The 20,694-nt window shown below is 38.5% G+C and overlaps 3 protein-coding genes across 4 annotated transcripts; 1 reads left to right on the plus strand and 2 right to left on the minus strand.

Moving 5' to 3' along the window:
* Positions 1-218: 218 nt before the first annotated feature.
* trim107 (tripartite motif containing 107) lies at positions 219-4,323 on the minus strand. Of its 2 annotated transcripts, none has more exons than XM_057338200.1 (2): positions 4,102-4,323; positions 219-2,071 (listed from the first exon to the last, which is right to left on the minus strand). In XM_057338200.1, the coding sequence occupies exon 2, from the start codon at positions 2,058-2,060 to the stop codon at positions 603-605; it is 1,458 nt and encodes a 485-aa protein (XP_057194183.1). In that variant the 5' UTR covers positions 2,061-2,071; positions 4,102-4,323; the 3' UTR covers positions 219-602. The 2 variants fall into 2 exon arrangements, with proteins under 2 accessions (XP_057194183.1, XP_057194187.1); XM_057338204.1 differs by lacking the exon at positions 4,102-4,323 and adding an exon at positions 3,742-4,077.
* Positions 4,324-4,607: 284 nt separating this feature from the next.
* On the minus strand, positions 4,608-15,462 carry zgc:123305. Its single transcript, XM_057337966.1, has 20 exons — positions 15,361-15,462; positions 13,090-13,290; positions 12,873-12,968; positions 12,560-12,783; positions 11,016-11,114; positions 10,814-10,919; positions 9,965-10,712; positions 9,630-9,723; positions 9,312-9,508; positions 9,014-9,107; positions 8,616-8,685; positions 8,443-8,535; positions 8,273-8,346; positions 8,044-8,176; positions 7,565-7,713; positions 7,338-7,424; positions 7,069-7,221; positions 6,866-6,980; positions 6,677-6,780; positions 4,608-6,355 (listed from the first exon to the last, which is right to left on the minus strand). Exons 2-20 carry the CDS (start codon positions 13,279-13,281, stop codon positions 6,211-6,213), a joined length of 2,973 nt encoding a protein of 990 aa, XP_057193949.1. The 5' UTR covers positions 13,282-13,290; positions 15,361-15,462; the 3' UTR covers positions 4,608-6,210.
* A 1,209-nt stretch (positions 15,463-16,671) lies between these two features.
* Positions 16,672-20,420, plus strand: myl9b (myosin, light chain 9b, regulatory). The gene is made up of 4 exons (XM_057337967.1): positions 16,672-16,805; positions 18,811-19,007; positions 19,087-19,248; positions 19,350-20,420. Exons 2-4 carry the CDS (start codon positions 18,824-18,826, stop codon positions 19,523-19,525), a joined length of 522 nt encoding a protein of 173 aa, XP_057193950.1. The 5' UTR covers positions 16,672-16,805; positions 18,811-18,823; the 3' UTR covers positions 19,526-20,420.
* Positions 20,421-20,694: the final 274 nt, after the last annotated feature.

Consider the following 20,694-nt stretch of genomic DNA (forward strand, 5'->3'; position numbering starts at 1 on the left):
GGGGCAAAGATGGCCGCCGTCTGTGCGACACTTCAAAATAAAAGACTCTGGTAACTTACTATGATGGCTGCTTTCTAAGACTTCAAAATAAAAGACTCAACCACAACCCAAAAGTGATGGCTGCTTTTAAGCAACACTTCAAAATAAAAGCTTTAAAAATAGAATAGGATACATAGGCTTTTCAAAAGACACCACTCAAAGAACTGGAAAAGGTAAATGGTACTTTTATTTTGATTTAGAAACAGAGAATATAGTAGAAAAGCATTAGCATCAGCATTACTTGAAATGCAAAGTGCAAATATCACCTTCTTCATGTTTCAACGCTGTATATACCTACCTTATGATTAATGAAAGTGTTTATTTTCATAAATTTAAATATTGCAAGAACAATGTGATATTTATTAAGGTTGAAATGTGGCTAATATTGAAACCAGCAAGGCATAAAAGGTGAACATTAGGAACATCTTTTTGGGGGGGGAGAACCATCTCTGAAACATGAATAATGAAACAACCCTTTGCAAGTTTGTCCATCACAGCCTTGTTCTCTCAAAACAAAATTCAATTTTTAAGATGTAAGTGTAGCTACGTCTTATATGAAATCACTAGCTTACTGTTATATGTGCTTTGGGATGACCAGACATCATCCTAACAGCCAGATACACAGGCTGTGTAAAGTTCACTGTAAACGTGTTAAGATGAGTTTTTTCCCCACTCACATCACTAATGCTATAAAAGGCTAATGTACCGCGACCAAAGCTGAGGTGTATCTCCACTTTCTTCAGAGACAGTGTACGTCTAAGTGGCGTGTCCTTTCCATTTTCATAAGCCCTCAGCAGGTTATCACAGTACATGAGGCACCAAGAACCAGCACTGCTCTCCAGTCCACTACCAGAACCAGAGCGGGGAAGCCCACCATAACACAAAGCTAAAACCCAGGGACAACCCTCGGCCTTCAAGCTCCATAGATGTTCTCCTCTAAAAAAGTTCTGAGAGCTCAGAGCCTGGAAGAAACTAGAAAACCTCTGAGAATTGGCTGGATAGGTCTGCTTTGCTACACTGAAAGACACTGTTTTAAGGTCCTCGGACAAGAGCAGGTTGGGGTGGATGGTCTCGGGGTCAAACGTCACCTCTGAAGGATTGAGGACAACTCGTAAAGCTCGCTGAACAGATCCAAGGCCAAGGCGGAGTTGAGTATTGTGACGTTCCATTTCCACGCAAACTTTTTTTAAATTGATGAATAACTCCATTTCACTTTGAGATTCCTCAGATGGCTCCAGAGTCAAGCTGGAAACTTGGGTCTCAATCTTTTGGATCTCATCACTTAAAAATGTGTCGTCATTCTCATTCATCAGGGTACTGACATGGAGTTCTGCAGTCCTTAATTGCTGCTGAATGTCTGATAGTATTTTTACTCTGTTCTGTGCAGCATCTTCTCTGGGCTTCAACTCGACCTCCAGAAGCTTCATACCAACAATACTGTAGGACTTAACTAGATCTACCATTTCCTCCAGTAAACTGCCAACCTCTTTCCTCAAATTAGCATGTGTCGACTTGACCGAAGCCTCTCTTTCCTTCTCTATAGTCACTAGATCATCCACTACAGCAAGCTTTTCATGTACACTTTTCATTATTGGAAGTAATCTAGATCTGCGTTCATTTGATTCGTTCTCCAAAGGAGCGTCTTGTTCCGAAGACTCGCAGTTTTCATCAACAGCATCTATTCCGTTTTCTTTCCTAACAGACCCTTCGCTATTGTTGATCACCTTGTCTTCTACAGTGCATTGATGTTCATCTCTGGTTGTGACCATGATTCCGTCTCTGTGGCTCTCAACAATGTTTTTGAGTTTAATATTTCTCGGTAAGGACTCTGGGCTGAGATGTTGCTCTCCACACACTGGGCAACAAAGTTCTTGAGAAGTTTTATCCCTCTCGGGTGTTTCCAAACAGGTCAGACAGAAACTGTGGCCACAGGGTAGTGTGACTGGGTCAAGAAAGATATGAAGACAGATGGGACAGATGAGCTCCGACTCTAGACAGCTCTCAGAAGACGCCTGAGCCATGATGTTTGTTTCTGTATAATACAAACAAGGCATAACAGGTTTATTATAATAGAGTGGTACAAAGGCTGTACACAAATTACACAATGGCTGTTGGTATGGTTACATCTTAACGCGGCCATCCAGAAGATTGGCCTCTTTGTTGCCATCTCAGTTTGAAACATAAAATGTCAGTTATATGCAGAGTTATTTTCTTTACGTGGGTTGTGCTTTGGCACTGCTGCACTGTGCGGATGAATCCGAGCTCTGTGCTCAGACTGCTCACCGCATGAGAGCGCATCTACATCAACGTGACAGTAACATATGACCAGATACAACGCGAAACATTTAAAAACATCACTAATATACAATAAATTGTAGCGTGGTTATCGTTAGTATAGCGTTAATTTTCTGAAGGGGGCAACCCGACAGCGCAAATTATAAATCATTGTTATAAGCTTACTGTTGTGAATCGGGGTAAGATAAGAAAATCGTTTTTAAGACAGATCTGTCTATGTATTTACTAAATAATTTATTTCTGATTATTTTAACCGCCAAAAAGTAACGGATTTCCGCTTTGAGATAAAAATGTTTCTCCTTTTTAATTGTTAATTTATTGTACACAAAATAACAGAAAAGAGATAATCTTGTATCCTTTGGACCAAAATACACACTTTCACCCAAAAATAATTTATTCACCCTCATGTCGTTCAACACCTGTATTGACTTACTTCGTAAAAGAAAGAAGATACTCTGAGAAATGTCTCAGTGGTTTCGTGTCCCTGATAGCACACAAACATCAAAATATACTGTATGATAAACGTCTTATAAACATCTTCTAAATGTCTACTTGACATCTGACTGGAAACTTCTCGGAGACGTATCGCAGATAAGCAAAAATGAACAAAAATACGTCTAGAAGATGTAAATGCAGATAGCAATAGACATCTTCTAGACGTATTTTTGTTCATTATTGCTTATCTGCGATACGTCGCCGAGAAGTTTCCAGACAGATGTCAAGTAGACATTTAGAAGATGTTTATAAGACGTTTATCATATATTTTTACACAGCCGGTGTGTAAAAATATGATGTCTATATTATTGAAGTCAAAGGGGGGAAATGTTGTTTAGTTCCCAACGTTCTTTATAATATCTTATGTGAGTTCTGCAGAAGAGAGTCTGAGTCATACAGATTTTGACATGATGGTGAGTACACGATTCAAGATTCAATTTTTAGCTGAACTATCCCTTTAAAGGTAATCTTACTTTTGTCTACACGCTACTGTAAGGATGCTTATGTACCCTTACGAAAATTAAAGTTAACTCAAACCATGCCATTGCTTTTATTTGTAATAACACCTTAGTAACAACAATGGTATTACAATAGTAACCCTTATTTAATCGTAATGTTTGTAGTTAAACTATGGTGATGCAATTGGTTATCAATCCGCCAAAACCATACACGGTACCCTTTGCTATAATAAAACCACGGTTATTTTGTAAAGGGTACCGCTAATCTTTTGTTTCGACATACTTTATAGGAGATGGTCAGTGATATCTCCCGTCTTCTCCACTAACATTGCTACTGCCCAACCACTTTAGCACTAAACCACATCACAAACTTGACGATATAATAATACGTTATAGCATACGCATGTTTTTAGCCATTTTAAGACGAACTCGAAATGCAAAAACCGCGTCTTACCTTTAACCTGGGAGTGGGGTCTGACATTTATATAAAACAACTCTTGCTAAGATAGCGAAGTAAAACTAAGCTCTCCACCTCTAACGTTACATGCTAACGTATATCTGCTATGCATTTATTTTGTGCTAATCTGAAGTCAGCTCGAGACAGCTCGGTGTATAACGGCTGCAGTAATCGGGTCGCGTGAGTTTCGTTTTCCTGCTACGTTTACTGTTAACGTACTCGGATTGTTTGTTTATTACTGTATAACACGTAGATTTAGGTCACGCGCGTTAATAATCCCACGAATATAATCACGTTTCAGTATTGCAAATAGTTTCTTACATTTCTTCAACGGTCTGTATAATTTAACCTACTTACCAGCACGTTTCCTTGTGGATTACAATTAAATGACGCGAAATTAAGATTCACTGCTTGAGACATGAAATATATGAGATGTATCCTATGTAAAACATGATTAATTCATCATAGAACAGACAGAAGAGAATAGTTCCTGTTGCAACACCTGCCAGCAGAAGTGACTTTACAGCGCTACACACCTTTATTTATACTCGGATGTTTCCTGCTTGAGCTGCAGTCCACAACCATATGTCAGTTTCACAACAGCAAGAGCTCGGAAAGCAAAGGTTCACCACTGTTTGTGTGCGTTTTCTTTTACATATCGATCATGACCATGTGTCAAAAAATATCCCGGTTTTTCTTCAAACATCGTGATGTGGCAACTTTGTCTGTACTGAGCTTGTACTAAGCAGCAGAAAATGGTTTTGTACTACAGAGTACTAGCAAGACATCTGCAGTAATACACTCCAGTGTAAACATTTTAAAATTAGATTTATTTGATAGCTTTCTTGTGCAAAAGTAGCAGCACAATAGAGTGTACTGGTGGTTGCCATGGCAGGGCGTTTCCATGCACTTAATAGCCTGTCACTGGCCCAAATCAAAAAAGGTCCGTGTGTCATTTGATATATTATCATAGATCATTGACCGTTCAATATAACAAATGGAAAAAAAACAGTCGATATTTCGCTTTTCCGTTTTTCTGTATGCACAAAAATAAAAAAAACTGTTTTCTTCTTATTTCAGCTTTAAAAGGGAAATCCAATAAATAAATAAACCAAAACGAAATAACGACCCTAATTATAGTTTTTTTTATTTTGGGGTGATTTCCCAGGGTCTTCTGCGCGCGCACGCTTTGCGCATTCGCAATGTACAGCCTCTTACCGGGATCAAGTGCGAACTTGCGAAACTCGAAATGGAAATGAATGCATTTGCATATGCTTTGTTTGTACTTTTCACTCCCACTAAAAGAGTCACACTGAGAGAGGAGAACATGACGGTGGAAAATATTTCAAAAATATATATTGAACAATGCCTACGTTCACATACAATACTTTCCAGAGCTTACAGTCGAAGTTTGTTAGCATTATTGCTTTTAATATGTGACATTTAAGTAAACGATTAAGTAGCCACAGCTGGCTTGCAGAAGCAAAGGTGTAAATCCATAAATTACTTTTGTAATTTAGAAGTTACGTGATGCGAACAGCTCTAGGCGCGCTGCCGCGCTCACACAGTGCGCTTGCGCGCGCGCAGAAATCCGTGCAGCATCTGTTCTAAAAAACACATAATTTGAAGATTGTTTGTTACACTGCAACATGATTCACACAGTCCTCTAATCTGAAGTAGGCCTACTGTATATACACCACCTACCCATCCAACACATGTCTAATACCAAAGTTTAATAACCCAGAACAAATGTAGCTAAATATGTCACATAATAATGTCACATATTATTTTATTGTTTCAATATTATTGAAACAAACTTATTAAACAAAAATGGACTATGTACCAGATTGTCCTTGTTTTAGCTCAATGTACATGCTTTAAATAAATAAAATTACAATTGAGTTGTATACAGTATATACAAATTAACACGCCTACAATAACCAGTACCAAGAAGTAAATATTTATAAAGATGTACTTAAAAAACCAACAAAGAACAACTATTTGAAAGCATTATTGGCCATTATTTGGTAGAGAACTTGAATGAAAAACACATGCATGAGACCCACAAAGCTTCCTGATGATAAAGTGTGTAAATTACTTGTGTAAAGGCAATGAATTCCAAAGGCCAAACTAGCTTTTCTGAGTATTGGAGAACTTCTACTGACAGCCGGTGAAATGTAGTGTTTTGCCATTGTAATTATAATCTAGTTCAATTGTTTTTAATAAATCTGCTTTCAAAAAATAAAATTTTGCATTGTATTCATGTAGGCTCACTGGGTGATAAGTGTACAGATATAAATCTCTGACATATGGTGTCTGTCAATGCACAGACACATTTACTTTGGCTCTACACAAGCATTAAGAAAATATTGAGACAGTAGAAACGTGCAACTGATTCCCGATCAGCAGATATGATTTAGTTTGGAATTAAACCAGTGCTAGGAAACGAACAGCTGAATGTTGAGTCTAACTCAGGGCATCCAGGTCCACCGGAGGTAATGGTTCTCTCCAGTATGAGAAATGACTGAACTCGGGACATTCGAAGGATGCGATAAAATCTTTACAGAGGAAGGGGAAGACATGATCCACCAGCTCGCTGAGATGAGAGTAACTGTGAACACAACACACATACACACAGATGTTGGTCCAGCAAATCTGTTATGTACAATTATTTGTATTGTGTTGCACATTTCTAAATCATGCCGTTTTATAGGGGTAAACAATGAAAAAGTGATATAATTGGGTGATAAATATTAAATATATACTGTATATTTATTTATATACTGTATATATACAGTGTGTGTGTGTGTGTGTGTGTGTGTGCGTGTGTGTGTGCGTGTGTGTGTGCGTGTGTGTGTGCGTGTGTGTGTGTGTGTGTGTGTGTGTGTGTGTGTGTGTGTGTGTGTGTGTGTGTGTGTGCGTGCATCCTTACGAGGATTTGTTGCCTCTGGTCTTCTCCTGTACGAGTTCTCCTTTTGGGTTCACTGTGAAAATATGAGTCTCTGGTACACCAACTTCCTTATACGCATAAGCATCCTTCATATAAACAAACGAAAAACATGGTCAAGCTTTCCCAAAATTCATAGGAGAGGAATATATGTTTCTAACTCAAGGCACTCACATTAGTTCTGTTGCCGAACGCAGCGTAAAAGGGCCATCTGCTAGGGAGGAAGAGATCTCTGATATCAGTGAGACAAGCGATCTTAAAAACTTCTGGCTTCTTCTCGATCACCTCCCTGCGAAAACCCACACAAGGATACATTTATTCTGTTATCAGTGTGTCGAGATGTGTGTATGCAGGTGTGTGTGTGCAGGTACGCTCACCTATGTAATGCAGAAAACAGGCTGCTGGGAGCCAGTAGCACTGGTCCTTTAGGTAGAACAGTACCTCTGTCATTGACCCACTGTAAATAACCCTTAGTGATGTCTGCCATCCCTATGGCTCGAGCCGAACAGTACAGGAACTTGTAGCCATTCCTGCAAAAGAGGCCATGACACTCAGCAGCTAATTGCTGATTGTTTCATCAATTACGATGACACAGTGAGCTTTAATGAAATCAGAAACTGGTTACAGTGGCGTGTGTAAGTCTTACTCCTGTATTTTGTGATATAGTTTGGCGATGCCGTGATGAGTCCAGTCTTTCCCCAGCTGAGGTAAAATGTGACCCAGCGCATCTGACCTGACATGGTAAAAGGGAGAAGCGATTTATTTCAGCACACTACATAGATGCCGTACACACTTACTACAAAAAAAATGAATTAAAAAGACCCTTTATGTATCTTAAAGTGCTTAATGATGTTATACATGTCTATAACTCACTTTGTGATGGTTCCATCAATGTCCGAGATGACAATCTTGTCATCATAGTTCCACAGGTAAATGGCCGCCTCACAGCGACACGTGCCCTGGTACTGTGTGGTCACACTGAAAACCACTTTATTGGCTCCCTCACGCAGATTCAAACTCTCCTGACACACAAAACGCAATTCATCCAGGTAACTACAGAATGTCTGATGGAATTTATGACAGTAAAAAGCTTAGTACATAAAAAAAAAAAGTTAAGTACATTTCTTTTTATAAATACATATATTTAGACTAAACATTTAATTTTAATACATTTTTGTTTTACTTAATTTGTTATAATAAAAATAAAAGAAAGTACCAATTAGGCGCTATTAACATATTCTTACTACCATAATAAGACAAACAAACACAAATGCACATCAAAAAAATGCATCTAAACATTTAAATCTCATAATTTTGTTACACACAGATTATACGGTTGGTATGAATCTTACTATCTGTTCAGAGGTCAGCCGCAGAGATTTATGATACATCTGACAAATGGACTGTGCCATGTTTAAACTTGCCGCCTTCAGCCTCATGGAGACAGAACCGTCCTCATCACTCGAGAGTTCAATGGAGGACTTCCTACACACAAAAAGAAACACAAAATAATTCCTGATTTATGGGGCAAACATCAAATTGCAATACATTGCACATATAATTTCCCTAAATGACACTTACTCCAGTGAAGCGGGTTCAGTGCTGGAAGCGGATGCTTCAGGCTGATTCGCCTCTGACTCAGGCTTTGGATTTCTCTAAATGAGAAACACAATTTTGTTGTAGCTCATCTAAATAGTCTTTCTTCACTGGGTCTATTAGAATGTATTCATCTGAAGAGACTTAGTTTGAACCTCAATATTGTTCATGTCTTTCTTCCTCCAGGAGAACCACCAGCGGCCGGACTTCTTTGGCATCTTATCTTTGACTAGTTTGTCAATGGTGCTCTACAACAGAAAAATACCACACATTATCACTAAACGATTCTTCATTAAAATACTGATCTGAGATCTCGGACCTGACCAACCTTTGGTAGATTCTTTTGGAAAGCTTGAACTGACAAAATCATTGGAGCAGCCACAGCCCAATTATAATATCTGGAGCAACAGGAGAATAGAGTTGACGTGTATTATAATCATGTCACAGATGTTTATTACGAGTTTATACAGAACATACAATATACAAGAAAAACAACAACATGTTATATACTAAAACATAAGTACTATACTAATACAATATTTTGTTGGTAATAAAGTTTCATGAATAAACAAAAATTACATTTAGCATGTCAAGTCACAGTTTTGAAAAATGAAATGCTATTGAAAAATATTGGTTTTTAGTAAAAAAAACGTTCAAGCCCATTTTCCAAACACTGTAAATAACAAACTTTAGACAGCGGTCTAAAAAACTTGTGATAGCACTAACTTTGAGTTGATGCAGATGACTAGGTTTGGGTCTTCAACAATTCCAGGGTTGTTGACAAAATCTTGAAACTTCACAAGATGCTCCATAAACTTTTCTGCAAAAGAGAAACTTTTCATCAAAACAGGTTAACATCGTCGTTACATGTTGCCCACATAAACCATTTTCTGCAATAACAGCTAAAGTCCAAATCAAATCAAATCCAAAAGCTAAATCAAAACATATCTGGTGTTTACCACTGAGCAATGTTTTCAGGCCAGCTGGTTAGGAAAAATCTAGATCTCACACGCTCCACCAATACCTTTACTGATCTGACTGATATCTCCTCGCCCGCACAGGGACATAGTCACATCTAGCGTGTCAGTCGTCGAGTCGGACAGATATTCCGTGCCGCTGTCTGCATTGGCGCTATTCAGTGACTGAGGTGATGGAGGAGAGGGCTCAGGGGGCTGGCTGGAGCGAAGATCCAGGTCAGAGCAGCAGGACGACTCCAGCTCGCTAATAATATAGAGGAAAGAATTTGAGAAATGTAGTAAAAGCAGAGAAAAAGGGAGAGAGTTGGCATGGGGTTGGGTGCATTTGTTTTTTTATATTTCCAAGCAAATATTTCACTTCTAACCTCTTAGGGAAATAAAGAGCAGCAACATTAGGGTCAAGAGAGGTCAAGTCGTCAAGATAGATGTCAGATGGTCCCAAATGATGACTGCGCTTGACTAGAAAAACAACACAGTTATTGAGCAAATGCATGAAAAATCTGTCTTACCCTGATTTGCAGTGGTAAGCTTCTAATAATGATTTATAACTTGAGCTGTCAGGTCAGATTTTGGGCTGGAAATGTCAGTTTGACGTAAAGATAAGTACGTAAAGTAACCTGCAATTATGTTTTAAACAGAGATGGCGATAAAGATGCTGATTATGTGTCTCCTAATTAATGCCTGTTTTTCAGTCGACTACCTTTCCTCTTGTCCTGAGGGTCTGTTGATTTTGAGGACTCAGCGAGAACCATCTGATCCTCTGATTTGATAACGGCCTCCAGGGTTGGCGTCAACACAGCATTTTCAGCATTTTGATTGGTCCTGAAAGTCTCGAGCCCCGCCTCCTCCTCTGGCTCTGCAGAGTTGTCTAGAGAGCTTTGGGCGATAGGCTTTGGTGCGGCATTGATCAAGTCTGCCGAGTTTATGACAGTTTCTGCTTCTAAAACTTTAACAGTGTCCACCTCGCTAAATGTAACACGAGTGCTTGCTTGACTTTTGGAGTCATCTGAGACAATATAACTATCACGGGTCTCTGTACTCTCTATGGGAACTATGGTACTAGCAGCACTGTTGGCAGGATCGGTCTCATGGATTGTGTTTCTTGGTCTGGTTGATGTTTCAGCTTCATTGTCTATACATCTAACTCTGTCTTTGATCTCCACTGCAGTCCAGGGTTGCGAGTTGTCTGTAGACTGCAAGGTCACGACATGCGTTTCGGTGACCCTGTCGTCCAGCTGTGTGTTACTTGAATGGAGAACTTCATGAGGAACCGAGCTGGTTGTTCCAATCTGAGGTTCTGGTCTCACCACGGTCGCCGGGGAATCTGCGTTCTCAATGTCAAATGATGCTTGACGGTGGATTGTCCGGAAGTGGGAGTGGTGAGACGGCGTGACGGGGGAAGGTGGGTTATGTTGGGCTTCTGATTCTTCTTTCTCTGCCTGGCACACCTGCACAGAAGAAAAAAAACAATGAACATGCTTTACATTCTGTAGTTTTTTCACCTGATATTTAAGCTCTCGGCATATAATAGTTCGCTACAGCAGGGTACCTTGGGAAAAGCGCCCCAGTTCCATTGCATCTGAGGTCCTAAAGGCTCCTGCGTCTTACACAATTCTGAATCGCTCTTAGGAGACGGAGGGCGACTGTAGAACACACTACAGAAAGAAAATCGGTGAGGGTAGGTTTGAGGGAGAAATTCATCCTATAACTAGGCAGGACAAACATATAGAACAAAGTCACTTTAAGATTACCTCTCATTGACAGAACATTCTCCATCGGAGTGAGGATGCACTTCTCTGCTCTGAGGTTCCTCACTGGGTTCCTCTGACATTGAGTAGTATATAGACTTACTATAATAAAACACAAATTACCAGTCAGTTACCCTGTATAGCCCACAACCTTCTTCAGTCACTTTAAGATGTTTCTAAAGAAGGGGTCAGAATCATCTACCAACATGACAGGAGTCCAAACAAGATTAACCAGGCATGAGGTATTTTTATATTTATGGTTAAAGCTGCAATCCATAACTTTATTTAAAGATGAAAAATGTGTTTAAAACTGTCCAACTTACAATAATACACTCTTTAAAATAAAGGTGCTTCAAAGGGTTCTTTGATGCCATAGGAGAACCTTTTTGTCTAAATAGTTCCATAAAGAACCTTTAACATCTGCAGAAGCTTTCTGTTTCACAAAAGGCTCTTTGTGGCGAAAAAAGGTTCTTCAGATTATAAAAAGGTAAGGAAGAGATGGTTCTTTAAAGAACCTTTGACTGAACGGTTCGTTATAGAACCAAAAATGGTTCTTCTATGGCATCGCAGTGAATAACCTTTCAAGCACCTTTATTTTTAAGAGCGTAGTTATCTTGAAATAATAAGGTTCTATCTCCATTCTGAGGAATTTTGAGAGTTTTTGCATTCTATTTGACTTTGTAGATAGAACCATTTTGTTTTCTTAAAAAAGTCCTAAAATGTACACAACTTAAAAAAAATCACATAATGCATGTAAGTTGTCACTAAATAAGAATATGTGAACTCAATTTGAACAACATTTTCAAATATAGAACCTTTTAATTCCAAGGTGACGTAATCATTTATATTGAGCTAACGGGTACAATACGCCCTTTTCACATGACGTCACGCATCTTCCGTTCTGCTGCGAAGCAGTGTATCATTACTTCCGCAAGCACTCCAGTTTATAAGGTGGCGGTAATGCACCTATAAGCTGGTTTGCCAACCGCCAGTAAAACTCAAGAAGAAGAAATTACTTCCGCTAGCGCCTCAGAATGGAGTTTACCAAGTGGCTTGCACATCTGCCACAAATACGTCTAGATGATGTACGACGTCTTGCAGACAAATTTTCGCTAACGACAAGATCAAAGCTAGAGAAAGGATACAAATTCTTCGTTGAACAGTACCTGTTTGATTATGAAGGTAAGTGTTTTGTTTTCTTTTTGTGTTAGCAAAGGTGCTAGGATAAGTACTTGAATACGTGTTCTGTCAGTTTTTTTTTCTCACTGTTGTTAAATTCAAGCGCGACCGCAAAACGGAAGTTTTTCTTCTTCTTGTTTGTTGCAAGACGGATGTTATGATACACTGCTTTGCAAAAAGGCGGAAGTTAAGTGACGTCATTGTGAAAAGGGCGTATTTCGCACAAACTGTCAGTATGACGTAACTTGACTTCAACTCACATAAAGTACGTAAGATAACCTGCAATTTTACGTCTTAACCAGAGATGGTGATATAGAGTTAAAAGTTATGGATTGCAGCTTTAAATAAACTAGCAAACAACTTCCAACCTCATCACCATCGGCGACTCCTCCTTATGGACATCCTGATCTAAACTTTCTTTCTCGTCTGATGAGGACATGGCGTCCAGGTGTGTGTCGGAGCGTGCCCGCTTTCTGCGCCGTTTCTTGCGGTGACTGGAGGAGTTGACACTGGAGGGAGATTCGGCAAACTCAGAAACTTCTGGAAGGTCCGTGGGAATCGGAGAGGTGCAGAGGTGCGCAGGAACCCTCGTCTGAGAGAGAGAGCATGTATATGGTAAAACCAACATTACACATTTAACACAGAGGCATTACACAAGCGATTCATCTACGAGCGACGTACCTCAAAGTCCTCATTCTCTTCCACAAAGAACGCCTCTCCATTATCGCCCAGTTTCATATGCAGATTCACAGGCTCACCGTTGATCTCAATATCCACCTGAGGACACATTCGGGGTTTACATTAGCTGGAAAACACACCTTCAGATTGCTGTGTGTGTGTGTGTGTGTGTGTGTGTGTGTGTGTGTGTGTGTGTGTGAAAGATTCTCCCAGTTCTCACCACTTTCTCTTTGGAACGAAGGACTCCCAGTTTTCCGAAGCGCACGTGGAAAGGCGAGCACTGGAAACTGCCATCTGGCTGTCGAACAACGATGACATCGATTCCTCCTGTGAGCGTGGCAGGGTTCAGTCCTCGATAAAGCTCTTTAACAGTCACAAAAACCGTCTCTGCCAGCTGACCCACGTAATTCATCGTCTGACACTGAGAATTAAGACAGTCGAGTCAGCCGCTAGCAAAATATTAGGTTCAAATAACAACATTAGAACAACATTTCAGGTTTCTTGTGACGTCAGATTTCTCTGTTCCAGAGATTCGCCAGACACTTGTAACTGTGACCTTTGCACACAGAGCAAAAGTCTGATCCTCAATATCTAAACTTTATCATCAGACACGTCAGCAAATATAGTCATGCCAAAAGTAAAATTACTGTGCTTAATTTAGGTTTTATTTTTTGAAGTGTATCTTAACTTGGGAAATAAATAATGGCCCTTCACCTATAAATATTTGAGGAAAGATGAATATTTAATCTCCGTTTCAAGTTTAAGTAGCACTTTCAGCATGTTGAAACAACTTCATTGGGCCCCAGTGATTATCATTGAGCCAAGAATCTCACTGAAGTTCTGTTTATCTTTACTACAGAAATATAGAAATGCCCCAGAACTCTTCGTTTTTTCTTTATCACATATACTATGTTACGTTTATATGACATTTGTTAAGAAAGCTAACTTGCTGCACTTCTGAAACATACAAGTAACATTTTCTGCATAGTCTATAATGATCCTTACCCAGATTGACATATGCGATTGATTTCCTTTTCCTGTAGAATCTGAAACCTTTCAGCTGCCATTGAAGTAAGTTCAAAAGCTAACTGCTCTCTATCTGGACTTACCATCCACACCACAAAGAACTTTGTTTAGAACCTGATTAAGTTCAAAATTCAACCCCTATTCTGTCTCTTTCATTCTCTCTCTGTCTGTAATGGTGTGGAACTAAAAAAGAGGCCGACACTGGTGATTTTGAGAGAGACCCAGTACATTCAACTGCTCATTCAACTGCTCCCACACCATAACCCTGCTGTACATACAGCTTTAAAACATACAGGTTTTTAACTTTGAGTCGAAACAAACACAAACAACAAACATGAACATAGAACACAAAGACAAAGCTGGTTAATAACAGGTTCAGATGTTTCCATTTGCTATTGTGTGGAATTGTGTGCGTGTGTGTGTGTATGCACAGAGAAAGAGACACCAGCTGAGTAATTTTATCATTTATAGTATATAATGATAGATGACAGTCTACATTTACAATGTGAATCACAACTGTTGAGGACATTCATTCCAGTGAAGCTGTACTGAACATAGAACATTAAAAATAGAACATTAATCTTCATGATGACTAAACAAAATATCTCTACCGGGACACAGTGGTAAAGTTATATTATCTCCGTCCAAATCTTCTACTGTTTATATTCTGTTATGTCTATAATAAAAAACAATAGAATGCTGTGTTAGCCAGTTTAACAGGAACAAAGGAATTTGAATATAATGATTAATCATTTCTTTAATCTGTTAAGTGTAGTGTTATCTTTTCTTCAAACGACTCACTTTGGCCTCCTTATTTTTATTTATTCTTACCCACAAAAATACACAAGGGAATTTGAATTACGAGAAATGTTCAGTATAATCTTAACGAAAATTCTTCACAATCCAACATCTAAACCTAGAAGAGCACAAATATCAGGACTGTGTTAATGAATGGATGTCAAATATTTGTAACCAGCTGCAGTAAGTAAACAGCATCACGTGACTCCTGAAACTGGTAAATTCGTTTTAAATTGACAATCCCGAATAAATAAGAAAACCATACTTAAACAAGATTAGAAAGACACATTTGAAGCACATTTTGATTACCTTCATTGAAAATAATATTACCAGAGTTGAAAAATGTCCCAAACAGTAGATCAATGCAAATATGTTGTTTTGACTACTGTCGACTGTCAACCGAAAGACCAAAACAAGCATCTTTTTGTTAAAGACATGTTTACTTATATTTGTACATAATGAATATAATAAGAATACTGTAACACTTTAGAGCCTATGAAACATGTCAGAATGTGACTGTGACTGTTAGACATTGATATGTTTAAGTTATAGAAAATTATTTTTAAACGATCCACACTCATATTTTATAATCGCGGGACCCAAAACTGCTAAACAAACACATTAAACTGTGTAAATCATGCGAAACTATGAAGTTATTTTGACTTACCTAAAGCACACCAGCAACCTTTAAAAACTTCCTGCACTCACACGCACAGGAACACACGTCAGCACGCCAATCAAACTCCACCCAATCACGGGCAGTGATTCTCAGGACACGCCCTCTTCAAGAGTGCTTCTGTTGACGTGTGAGTTTGTTTTCTGTTATTCAGGCACCACTAGAGGGAACCTGACTGTTGTTTTTTTATCATTATGTAATTGTACAAAATATCATATCGTACACATTTATTTTGTTTTAGCTAGTTCTTATTGACTGACATTGTGCACACGACATTTAGTCTTGTAATATAATAACGATATTTAACACAATCAGTCCATATATTGGCTAAGGTGATCGAAACACTATACTGTGTTCCACATCATTTTTTCATGCTTATGCTTAACTGTTCTGTATTTGCCAATAGATCTGGAAAAGCATACGAAAAAACCATTACAAATAATATATAATACTGTAAGTGATTAAGAGATATTCCTTAAACATTTGGATCCATCAAAAATTCTTAGGCTGTGGATCTTTACGTGTGTTAGAGCAATAAAGAAAAAAAATACTGTCTTTGATGCGCATGTGCTCAACTGTTTAGATACTGTGTAAGCACACACTTTAGAAATATTAAACAACTCTAATGACATATATAAAAGTCTGTTCCAAGGTGGGCAATATAATAACATAATGACTAAACCATCTTTTTCATTCACACTAGAGAATGAGAATATAGACTGGTTCATGACAATAACCAAATAACTTTCATAAAAAGTGAGAGTGTTTGTGAATGTTACTAACGTTGTAGTAATTTCCTGTAGCTCAGTGATTAGAGCATGGCGCTAACAACGCTAAGGTCATGGGTTCGATCCCAGGGATTGCACATATTCAAAATACAAATGTATAGTATCATGCAATGTAAGTCGCTTAAAGCGTATGCCAAATGCATAAAATGTAAAAATTCTAATTTCGTTGGGAATAGATTGCTATTTTATTGATATTCTGTAAATAACTTCAATAACTTTTGCAGGATAATTGTACTAAAAGCATTCTAGACTAAGTTAAGAAACTTTCATTGTTTTAAACACATGCACACATGAACACAAACATATCCATCCTACACGCTCAAACACACAGACACCAGGCCCGTTTTCTCTAAATAAGGCAGCTTATCTCTTTTCCTGTCATCTCATGTTGATTTCTCAGGGTATCTCATCCTCTGTGTGCTGGACACAGAAACACACTCAACATTCTTTGCCCATATATGGTTAAATCCCTGCAGTGGGCCGGCTCTGTTTGAGGGGACAGAGACTCCTGATTGGCCAGGAGGAAAATAGGAGGGGTGCTCAAGCTGATGCTCTGGAGAAACTTTTGTCTTAAACTTTAACTGTCTCGCTCTCCAGGACAAAGGCTGTTTAGTGGGCAGGACCGTCATTTCGTTAGCTCGAGTCGAGGTGAGTATTGAAGTGTTATTTTGTTTTGTTTGCTTGGTTTTGGGTCTTTTAAAGGCTTTCAGAAGTGCTGTCTGAGTTTGGGAGAGTGAGGAAAGATCTGGATACAGTTGGTGACGTAAGTTCTGGATATGGATTCAAAACTGATCTGGGGTCTCCTCTCATACTGCTGAGGAAAGGTCATAACTAGATATTGCTGATCTGAAACCAGCTGTTTCACAACGTTCCCGAAGAATCTGAGTTAAGGGCTTTATCAGAGTGAACGAGAGAGAGGAATTTGTCCAGTTTGTGGTTCTTGTAATTCAATGCAAATGTGAACTCGCCAAACTAGATAAATTCTTTCTTTATAGCATTTCAACGGATCAGCTGTCATTAAAACTTAGGATAAGAGCAGACTGTATGTAAAGAAGCAGTAAAAACTTTCCTAGTCGAAGTGTCTTTGCATGTAGCTGCAATTTGACTGTTAACACTCATCTGTAATGCTGTCATTGTGTTTGATGTCAAAGGTCAGAGATGAGACCTATGATATCATGTCATGAGACAGTTTAGAAAAATTCACACGAGCACAAAGTCACATTTATAAATATTGGATCGTCATCACATCAGATATCAAAATATCAAATCAAGTTGCATGAAGTTGGACCTTTAACTGACTTCAATTTTCTGAGCAATTTTTGCAATGACTATCAATCCCCTGGCGTCAATGTGATTTTTATAGTAATGTATGAAGTTGGTCCTGTAAAAAAACAGCAGCTGGGGCGCCAGAAATAAACAGTAAAATAACATTTTCCCCTGTAAAATGACATATCCCCCCGTTATTCTTATAAATCTACGGTCTTTTTCTATAATGTTTTTTGACCGTATTTCAAAAATACGCGAAAAATCAAAAATCAAAAAAACATAAAATTCCGTAAAATTCTATTTTTTTACATTATACATGGAAAATCTGTATAAAAAATAACAGATTTTTTTGTAAAATAACAGGTTTTTTTTTCAGTGATAAAAACTGATGTGTTAAAAAGCTGCTGAAAAATCTTGAACAAAGGTGCTTTAAGATTCCCAAAGCTTTTTCACAAGCTATTTCAGAGAACACATAAATATGGGGAAAATGTGCCGGCGTCTGATGTCCTTCAGGCTGTTGGTCTATAGTCTGGACAGCTTCTAAATTCCTGCATTTAATCCCGGATCTGAGCGGGACATTGTGTCCTGATGACTGCGGTCAATACACACATACAAACACACACCGCATGCATGGCCTGAAAATAAGCATTTAGTTAATCAGTTACATAAATTCTGCTACCACCTCATAGTAGCTGAACAGAATAAGATGACAGGGCAATGGAATAATGCAGTCAGGGAGTTTAAAATAGACCCGGCTCAAAACCAAAATAAAGTGATTATTGAATATTGTAGCAGTTTAGTTTACATGGCTTATACGTACATATGAGGTATGAAAATATTCCACATCATTTGGTTATTGTATCGAGTGGATATTGATAATACTATGAATGCTGCCTGTCAGAAAAGAGCAATATATATACAGATAGGGAAATGAGTGCACAGTCGTCCAGAACATAACATGCAGCTATTGACTTGTGTATTTAGTAAAATTGAGTAAAATTTAAAACAAATAGTTTAGAAAGTAATGTAGATCAATTAGTTCATAATGAAAATTCTGTCCTTACCCTCAAGTTGTTCCAAATCTATATAAATGTCATATCATTAGCGGACCTGCACACATTTGTACATTTGTTTGTATATTTGTCATGTTTCTCTGCAACATGTTAACCAAATTGCTAGAAAACATTGTACATAAATCATCACAATGTCTTGATTATACTACATAAATCTGGTTAGCGACTACCAATCAAAATTCTAAATAATGACAAATGCAAATTGTAGCCTTGGAACTACTTTTCCTAACGTCACCACCAGGGGCGCTGTGACCAAAAGTATAATCCATTGCTAAAGCAGTTTAATTTATTAGCATGGCTGTTTCTTTGTCCAGACACACCGCCAACATGTCCAGCAAACGAGCAAAAGGGAAGACCACCAAGAAGAGGCCACAGAGAGCCACTTCAAATGTGTTTGCCATGTTCGATCAGTCACAGATCCAGGAGTTCAAGGAGGCCTTCAACATGATCGACCAGAACCGAGACGGATTCATCGATAAAGAGGATCTTCATGACATGCTGGCCTCTTTGGGTAAGTCTTATTAAGATCAATAAATAGTAAAAACTCAGTATTTGGCTCCAGAAATTAGACCTGTGATACCTGTGCTCAGGTAAGAACCCATCGGATGACTACCTTGAGGGTATGATGAGTGAAGCACCAGGTCCCATTAACTTCACAATGTTCCTCACCATGTTTGGAGAAAGGCTCAACGGAACCGACCCGGAGGATGTCATCAGAAACGCCTTTGCCTGCTTCGATGAAGAAGGAACTGGTAAACCCCACCACTAGTAGCCTACATGTAACAACGTGTTTTCACTGTGTACTCATAACATGACGTATTTCTCTCTCTATTCGCTGTCTGTACCTGCACAGGCTTCATTCATGAAGACCACCTGCGAGAGCTGTTGACCACCATGGGAGATCGCTTCACAGATGAAGATGTGGATGAGCTCTTCAGAGAAGCTCCAATTGACAAAAAGGGCAACTTTAACTACGCAGAGTTCACACGCATTCTCAAACACGGAGCCAAAGATAAAGACGACATGTAGACTATCAAATAAAGCAGAACAGAACATTACAAACATACATGAGGTGTGAAAAGCAATGAAGCAAAATATTCATTATCGTGTAATACTGTTTGATGATCTAAAGAAGTTAACATAAAATACATTACGTTTTATTAAATGATCAGATTGTTAAATTAAATGTATATCTTTGGCTATTGTGTGAACACTTTTTAAACATTTGTTTTTTGTGGGTTCAAGTATGTTCTGGCATTTAACCTGCATTTAAAGAGTTAACCCAACAATGAAAATTCTGTCCTCATTTACTCCCCCTCTTGTCATTCCAAACCTGCATGACTTTTTCTTCTGCAGAACACAAAAGAAGATGTTTTGAAGAATGTTGACAACTGAACAACGGTGGTACCCATTGACTTGCACTGGTTTTGTGTCCATCCAATAGAATTGAATGGGTACTGCCGTTGTTCGGTTTCCAACATTCTCGAAAATATCTTCTTTTGTGTTCTGCAGAAGAAGTAAGTTATAAAGGCTTGACATCACAGAAGGGTGAGTAAATGATGACAGAACTTAAATTTTTGGATGAACTATCCCTTTAAGACCTAATGCAGTATGCTTCAGTTATTGTGTGTAAGCATGTAAAATATTATTTTTATTAGTATTGATGATTGATACAGATATTTGAGGCAATATGGGTATTTTAACAAACACTCTTACAGTACAACTAAGGGAAACATATCTGCAAATATTCTAACAAGTCATTTCAAACTGCACATCTTTAGCTGAGCTGTTTTTTTCCCATCAAACCCTGTGAATATCAGATGTGTTGTCAAGTGTGTTACCTGTGGCAGCTGTCAGATGTGATGAATGAACTCACCCGTAACTGCAATATTTTATACTGAAATAAAGGTTTAAAATTGGTCTATTACAATTTCTTTTCAAGGTTTGTGAAATTTAGCGGCATCTAGAGGTGAGGTTGCGAATCGCAACCAACAGCTCACTCGACCACTCCCCCTCCCTTTCGATGCGCTACGGTGGCTGACACAGGACAAACATGTTGTCGTTTCTTTGCCAAAGGAGATAACGTATTTACGAAACACACTCCGTAGAGCAGTTTGTCTGTTTAGGGCTACTGTAAAAACAACATGGCAAATACCATGTAAAGGGACCCGTGGTGTATGTAGATAGAAATAGCGCAT

This window comes from Triplophysa rosa, linkage group LG7 (genome assembly GCF_024868665.1).
Source record: "Triplophysa rosa linkage group LG7, Trosa_1v2, whole genome shotgun sequence".
Classification (NCBI taxonomy): Eukaryota; Metazoa; Chordata; class Actinopteri; order Cypriniformes; family Nemacheilidae; genus Triplophysa; species Triplophysa rosa.